Raw genomic sequence first — 8,520 nt, 5'->3', positions numbered from 1 at the left:
CTTTCTCCCCACCCCTACCCTCCTCTAGCTTATCTCTCCACCCTTCAGGCTCTCTGCCTTTATTCCTGATGAAGGGCTTTTGCCCGAAGCGTTGATTTTACTGCTCCTCGGATGCTGCCTGAACTGCTGTCCTCTTCCAGCACCACTAATCCAAAATCCATGCCTTAGGTTCAAGTTAAGTCATGTGTAGGAATCTTGCTTCTTAAAAGTCAGATTATGACCACTGCTGCTATGAATAGAGACCGGATTTTGTAACTCAGAGTTCTAAATGCTGAATGATTGCAGAGGAACAGTGTTAGTATTTCGGTGGTCCACAGTCCTTTTATGTTTTCCTTTGAAACCCTGAGTGTTGGTGCCTGGAGGGGAAATGAGCTCTATCAATGCTGTCACAAAGGGTCCCTTTATAGCTCCATGGCACTTAAAAACAAGTCCACGTTGAAAGCAAATTGTGTTCATTCAGCTCAAAGATTGAACTGAGGTGTGATTTCCTGTAATCTCACCTGAGTCAGAATACGATCCTTTGCTTGACCCTCACTTCCTCTAATTTGACATTATTTCCAAGCACTAGTCTAAGTTGGAAGGTACTGACTGCATTTAGACATCAGCAGTTTTTATTTGAGATTTTATTGAATTCCAATTTCACTTGCCGTGGTGGTATTTGAGAATGTTAGCTTGGGAATCCAGATTACTAGTTCAGTGATTTTGCCAGAATGCCGAAGCCTCTCCTTTTGCTGCTTCTAAGTTGCTTGCTAGGCTCTCTGAGAGGGGAGCTGGAGTCACTTACACATACACACACCAGGCTGGGTAAGGGTGGCACTACTCCTTTCTGAACGGACGTTAGTGGAGCACTTGAGTTTTTAACAACAATTCCATATTTTCTGCAGAAGGGAAGAATGAAGTCCTTTAATGGGAAGTGGATGAAGCAGAATTAGAAACCAGTTAAAGGTTCATCATTACTGTCATATTCCGCTGTTGCACTTCACATACAGAGTTTGGCCACAGATCAACCATGATCTCAATGAGTGGTGATCGAAGCGCGAGGGGCTGAATGGCCTACTTCTGTTTGTGTTCAAGGTTAAAAGATTAATCTCCTGCCCCCTGCTACAAGCAAACCATGGGAAAAATCATAGTTGCATTAAAAATTGTGTTTTTCTTCCTGTTTTTTTCAAACATAAAAGCCGTTTTATTGGTTACGTTAATATTGGAGATGGAGTTAAAAAGGTTGTTTGACCTGCTGGGAGGTCACATGATTCAAGGACCTGGAAAACATATATGGAAAGTTGGGAGTGATAATGAATCATCGGTTTTTCCAGCTTCCCTGTAAGAATGCTGAACAAACTCGTCCAAAAGCTACACAAAGGGCTGTGTTAATTTAGCTGTTTTATTATTAGACAATGAAAGTACGCAGCCCACATTATGTATGGAATGCAGCAATTGCAATACATCTCACCAGACAAGTTTGACAGCATGTATAGCATAGTCTGGAAGTGGTTATTAATTGCTGATATGCCAGTGCATGCAAATTTGCCAATTGTTCAGTATTTGTGGATGGATTTACAGTTTGACGTGGCGGTTGGTCTAACCACTGGAACCAGAGGCTGGTTCCTATGGTAAACATACTGATAGTAATGCCTCTAACTCTCGAGAAACAATGCAGTGGGTTGCAGAAAACAAAGAGTAGCTCCTGTAAGACATCAATGATGCCATCAATCGAAATAGTCTGAAAAAGCAGAGACAGGAACTAAGACCACAGGTGTCAAAGGTCCTTCAGTCTACCGTGTATAGGGAACAGACTGACTTGTAGGGTGCAATTAAGGAGATCAGATAAAATAATTCCATGCACAAACTGACAACTCTCTGCCTCACTTTCCTCCTTTTATAAACCTTCTTTCTCCAAGCTTCCTGTCATCTGGCATTGCGGAATGCTGTCAGACTTTGTTTGATGACTTTCCTGTGTCTAAGGCTTTTGCTGTGCAAAAGGTGCTATCTAAATGAAATGTTTTTTGTTGTCATTTGCACACTGGGGCAATTGCATCTGAATAAGTCTTTATTTGCTCTGTCAAGCGGGTGCGACGTAACTGGGTGTGAGGGTGAGCCAGTGATAGGAAAAGCAGGAATAGATTAGCAAAGCAGAGGTGACAGGGGAGTTTATAAACTAACCTCTTTGTGTGGTAAATGATGGATGGGCAGCAGTGCTGGTGGGAACACTCCATCCAATTTTTATACCCCACCCGAACCTTGCTCACATTTGTCGTCAATGAACAGTCTCATTGTGCAAGGTGTAAGACAGACATTCCACACAAACCTGTGGGTTTCCCACCCAGCATGTGTGCTGGAAGTTAATCCCATATGTTTCTGGCAGTCTGCAAAAGCTGCCTACTGTGTGTAGGGAAGTAACTGCAGAGCTGATAAATTCAGCAGTGAAGCCTAACAATAAGTCCATCACTGTTTGAAATGAAGCAGATCTTTGGAAGAATTCCAGGTTTGTGTTAAACGAAACGATATTAATTCTTGCAAACCAATGTACAGTTTAATTAATTAATCAGGTGCCACTGTAATTAACTAACTAGTTTGGATAAGTGATGTTCAGGTAGAGACATCCAATTTTAATTGTAGCCAATGCATCACCCTCAGTGCTTTTCCATAAGGGAATAATGAGGGAATTCCTATCAACAGAGCATTTACATTAAATCTGGTCACCAGAGATCTTCAGAAACTGGCATTCTGATCTATCATGCTAATGGATTATTTGGCAGAGAAGAAATATTTGCATTGTCAAAGCACCAAATGTGATCACATTCCAATGAACCTCTGGTCACTGAAGTACTTGTGTAGTGTAGTGTCAAAGTGATGAAGGGCTTTTGCTCGAAACGTCGATTTTCCTGCTCCTTGGATGCTTCCTGACCTGCTGTGCTTTTCCAGCACCACTCTGATCTAGACTCTGGTTTCCAGCATCTGCAGTCCTTGTTTTTACCTACTAGAGTAGTGTAGCCACCGTTGTGATATCAGCACATGGTAGCCACTTTGTCCACAATAAGCTCCTGCAGAAAGCAGTGTAATTTTTAATTTACTCATGGGATATGGGCATCACTGGCTGGACCAGCATGTTATCACCACCCACCATAAAACGGTCAATTGCTCCCAGACTTGTCCAGAGCCATGGTAAGCTAGGAATAGATAAGAAGACAATTTTTCGACAGAAAATACAGGTGCACAAAGGTTAGATCCTTCGATATGGAAGGTTGGTATTAAATTTCATTGCAAGCTGTTCATGAAATACTAAAGCTAATTGATTCTGCGAACTGAATTTGATGGCTGAAATTTAAATTGATTTGAGAATTCCAAGTGCCATGTTAAGTGCCTGTTCAGTCTCAGTCAAAGCAAGAAGCTCATCGACAATTGTAAATTTGATCATCAGGACTGTTTTTTTTAAATCATCAGATATTATCTATCAAATGGATGGAAGTAGCACCATCTCCTGGGAGATTTTATAACATATTTAGCTGGGACTGGAACTACTGATGGAGGGCATTAATTTCTGAAACAGCAATAAAAACAGACTGGATCAGAGAGTCATATCTACAAAACAGGACTTCACTCCTTAATCACAAAAATTCAGTGTTAGCCTGGATTAAGTTCTCGAACCTTGAGTAGTAGCCTCTGAGTCAGAGAGCTATAGGCAGGCAAGTGAGTGCTGAGGTGCCATCTTTCAAACATGTTGTTAAACCAGTCAATGCCTCCACCTCACAGGGTCCTAAAACATCCTACGTGGTTAATCTTTATCCCTCAATCAGCATCACAAAAATAAACAGATCATCTGGTCACTATTATATTGCTGTTTCTGGGACCTTGTTTTGTGCTGATTGACTGCTGTGCTTCCAACATTTCAACATGTTCCACGTTGACTGTAAAATAAATGCCAACTTGAGATTGTGACCAGCCCTATATAAATGTAAATTGTGTCTTTTTTATGTCTTCAATCAGTGCCATTCACATCCCTGAGGAGTGACGTAGTATAACACTTTACAACGTACCTCAATTACATTAAACAAGGAATACAATCAACTAAACAAACAGAAGTTCATCACAGAACTAAAACTTGTTACTGCCCCTAGCTCACTTCAGCATTTTGGAGACCCTCTTGCTCTGTATGAAATCCACATTCACCTGCTTGTACCTGAAAAGAGCTCGCTAACTGGCATAGCCACCATGTCTTCGGCCGAGAGGTAGCTGTAGTTATTTTGGCATTGAGGAATCCTGGACTGTCAGCACCAGCCCAGCATATTTGTGATGGCAAGTCATACAGCACGGAAACAGACCCTTTGGTCTAACTTGACCAAACATATATCTTATCTGGACTAGTCCCATTTGCCTGCATTTGGCCCATATCCCTCTAAACCTTTCATATCTGTGTACCTGTCCAAATGTCTTTTAAATGTTGTAACTGTACCAGCTCCACCATTTCATCTGGCAGCTCATGCTATATACGAGCCAATCTCTGTGCGAATAAGTTGCCCCTTAGGTCCCTTTTAAATCTTTCTCCTCTCACCTTAAAATTAAGCCTTCTAATTTTGAACTCCCCTACCCTAGGAAAAGACCTTTGCTATTCACCTTATCTATGCCTCTCATGATTTTATAAACCTCTATATGGTCACCCCTCAAACTCTCATGCCCCAGTCAAAAAGGTCCCAGTCTCTCCTAATAACTCAAACCCTTCAGACTCTGTAACATCCTTCTAAATGGTTTCTGAACCCTCTCCAGTTTAGTAAAACCCGTCCTATGGTAGGGCAGCCAGAACTGTCCACTCTACTCCAAAAGTGGCTTCACCAACGTCCTGTACAACTTCAACATGATGTCCTAACTCCTGTACACAATGGTCTGAGCAATGAAGCCAAACATGCTAAATACCTTCTTTGTGGCAGCTGTAATGCACAGGAGACTTCTTTATGTGTGAAATGCACATTAAGGATGTGAGTAAAACAGCTATTTCAGATGAAGCTTTGATGTAAAGGGCAGGTTCATTCATTCGATCTAGCACTACCCGAAGTGACCGTTCAGCCCATCATCCCTGTGTCAACTCATTGAAAACTAGACCTTTGCTCTTTCCCCACAGCCCTGCAAATCCTCCCGTTTCAAACTTTTGAAAGTTTTTGTTGAAACCTGTATAGTCACTCTTTCAGGTAGTACGTTCAAGATCATAACTTGCTATGATTTAAAAAAAAGGTCCTCATCTCCTGACTGGGTTTTTTGCAAAGAGTTTTTAATCTTTATTTTTAAACGTTTGCTCTCAGGCTGTGGTCATTGTTGTCAAGGCCAGTATTTTGTTGTCAGTCCCTCATTGTCTAATGGTCAATTGCTGCCTTCAATTGCTCTAGTCAACAGGGTGGTAGCTACAACTGCAGTGCCCTGAGGGGGGTGGGGTGGAGTGGGGGAGGGGGGTAGTTCTGGCATTTTGACCCAATGACAGTGAAGGAGCAGAGATGTATTTCCTAGTCAGGATGCTGAGTGACTTAGAGGGGAACTTGCAAGCGCTGGTGTTCCCAAGTATCTTGGCCTTCTAGATGGAAGTGATCATGGGTTTGGAAGATGCAATTGGAGATGATTTAGTGAAATTCTGCATCTTGTAGATGGTGCTCACTACGGCCACTGTGCTGCAGTTACAGCTTAAATCATAAGATTCCTCATCCACTATAGGGATAATCATTGTCCTTCCCATCCCATGGGATGGTTTGAGCTGTTGTTTGTTGATGTGTCTAAACCGTTCCTAAGAAATCTTTCCATTCATGGTTTGAAAGGTATGGTGGGGTAAGTAGGACATTTTCCTTGTAAAGCCTGGGCTTCAGTTAAAGTGTGAAGTAGAGCAGAATCCCAAACGGGGTCCAACCTGAAACTGGGGTAAAGTGGAATCTCTGTCTTCTGATCCTTCCTGACTCAAGGCATACATTCACTCTGCATATCTACTCCAGGGGTTTACAGTAATGTAAAGGCAGTCCTCCTGCATGATGATACTAGAAGTGTATGGTTAACATGATAGTGCAGTGAGGAACCTGTCGCTTTGATATTTCTCTCCATTGGAGATTACATTTGCCAATTTTTGTCCCTGACAATGAGACTGCACACCCGCAATGCAATGCACAAAAATAACCTTACGGTATAAAGGCTAAAGAAACACCCGTGATGATTGACCATGATGGGTTCAAGGTGAATGGATTCATTCAGTGATAGAAAGTAACAATGTCTCTAATCTTCCTCTACAGAACAGTGAGTCATTGATTCGACCCTCTGCATTCAAGCCTGTTGTCCCCAAAAACTTCCACTCTATGCAGAACCTCTGCCCACCACAAAGCAATGGAATAATAGACAGTAGGAAAAGCCTTAATGCCCATCATATCAGTAGCAGCAGCCCTTCAGCTGGGAGAGTCGGACTGGAAAAGGCAGGTCACAGCAGGACTATAAACCACGGAGGTGGAATGTCCGATTCTGGCCGTAACTCACTGACCAGCCTTCCCACGTACGGAACGGGCTACAGCCAACACATCGGGCCAATGAGTGCTTCGACAAGCCACATAAACCGTCTAGGAACCTCATATGGAGAGAGGGGAATGCTGGGCTATAATGGAATATCTACCTCCGATAGTGGACGGTCTTCCAGCAAAAGCGTGGCCTCTTTCAACAAACTCAATCACATGCAGGAAACGCTAACCTATCACTCACCATCGAACGACGATATCATTCAGGACCTTGAAGACCGGCTGTGGGAGAAGGAACAGGAAGTTCTCCAAATGAGAAGAAGCCTCGACAAGAGCGAGGCGGCCATAGTGCAAGTCTTTGAGGAGAAGCAGAAAATATGGGAGCGTGAGATGGAGGACCTGAAGCAGAATTATGCCAACAAGCTCCAGCAGGTGTCCAAGAAGGCCCAGAGAGCTCAACAGGCCTTACAGCTTCAAATCTTCAAACTCCAACAAGAGAAGAAGAAACTGCAGGAGGATATTGGGCAGCTGTTGCAGCAGAGAGAAGACCTGGAGAAAAAATGTATGACTTTTAAGAAAGAGCAGTCTGAACTTCTGCCCAAACTTGAAGAGACCAAATGGGAGGTAAGGTGCAGTTATCTTGAAATTCCTTTGACGTTGTTAATGATTTCTCATTATATGTTCACGTACTCTGATTGATGCCCTCACTGAGGGCCATCCATGCCTGAAAGTGCGATTGACTGAGTGACTGCAGGTGCTTTACTTTCTGAATTCTCCTGATATAAAGGTAATAACTGAGAATGATTGACCCTAGTTTTTTTTATCCACTTGTGGGACATGGACGTCACTGGCTGGCTAGCATTTATTGCCCATTGCTAGTAGCGATTGATACAATTGAGAGGCTTGCTGGGCCATTTCAGAGGGCAGTTGAGAGTTGACCACGTTGCTGTGGGTCTGGAGTCATAAGTAGGCCAGACCAGGTAAGGACAGCAGTTTCCTTCTCTGAAGGATGTTAGTGAGCCAGATGGGTTTTTCCACGAAACACTGGTTTCATGGCCATCAGTGGATTCTTAATTCCAGGTATTTTTATTGAATTCAATTTCTACCATCTGCAGTGGTGGGATTCAAACCTGGGAGCCCAGGACATTAACTGAGTTTTTAGATTAATAGTCTAGAGTTAGTAGCTTCCCCATTACCTCTAACTAGTGCACTGTTTCATCTTCTAGCAGGCTACACAATGCAATAAACTAGAGAGTGGCTGCTATCAGTGTAAGTATGAGATTCGTACAGTTCCATGCTCCATAAGATTGGTGTTGTTGGCAACTGCATTATGAAGACTCAATCCATTTGCTCACCGCATGAGATTGATGCTGAAATAGGCCAGCAAAGCCATCCAGCAAGACAAACTCTTCCTTGATTAGATCAGTACCCTCATTATATATTATGTCAACTCGTGGATAGGCCTAAACCCACCAGCTTTGGGAAAGTGCCCACCTCCCTCTGATGACTGTGGGCGGGAGAGCTATCTCAAAGTTGCAGCAGCAGATGAAACTAGCTGTTTCATTCCTCTAGCAACAGAAGTGGGGTTCACCAATAACAGGACCCTAGCATCAGGTGCCAACCACACCAATCAGAAATTTAATATTTGATTTTCAAGGGTTGTTATTTTGGTGCAAAACGGAGTGACTATTCACAGTGAATGGACATAAAATGGGAAATCAGTGTGGAAGCAAGCCATTCAGCCTTTGAGTCCACACCAACCCCTCCAAAAGGCATTCCACTGAGATCTGTCCCTCCCCTACCCTGTAACCCTACATTTTCCTATGGCTAATCCACCAAACCTGCACACTATGGGACAATTTTGCATGGCTGATCCATCTAACCTCCACATCTTTGGACTGTGGGAGGAAACTGGAGCAGGACTTATACACTTAATGGTAAGGTCCGAGAGAGTGTTGCTGAACATAGAGACCTTGGAGTGCAGGTTCATAGCTCCTTGCAAGTGGAGTCGCAGGTAGGTAGGATAGTGAAGAAGGCGTTTGCCCCACCC

At 43.1% G+C, this 8,520-nt stretch overlaps 1 protein-coding gene across 5 annotated transcripts in view; it reads left to right on the top strand.

Moving 5' to 3' along the window:
* LOC122555900 (leucine zipper putative tumor suppressor 3-like) overlaps positions 1 to 8,520 on the top strand; it is a 194,928-nt gene that overhangs the window by 176,479 nt on the left and 9,929 nt on the right. For all 5 annotated transcript variants that reach the window (XM_043702440.1, XM_043702521.1, XM_043702360.1 and 2 more), the window contains one exon: positions 6,258 to 7,094. In XM_043702440.1, coding sequence (XP_043558375.1) covers positions 6,258 to 7,094 — 837 coding nt within the window. The remainder of the gene's footprint in view (positions 1 to 6,257; positions 7,095 to 8,520) is intronic.

Source organism: Chiloscyllium plagiosum, chromosome 1, assembly GCF_004010195.1.
Source record: "Chiloscyllium plagiosum isolate BGI_BamShark_2017 chromosome 1, ASM401019v2, whole genome shotgun sequence".
Classification (NCBI taxonomy): domain Eukaryota; kingdom Metazoa; phylum Chordata; class Chondrichthyes; order Orectolobiformes; family Hemiscylliidae; genus Chiloscyllium; species Chiloscyllium plagiosum.
The sequence above is the reverse complement of the archived record's forward strand: the minus strand, read 5'-3'. Positions and strand labels throughout refer to the sequence as shown.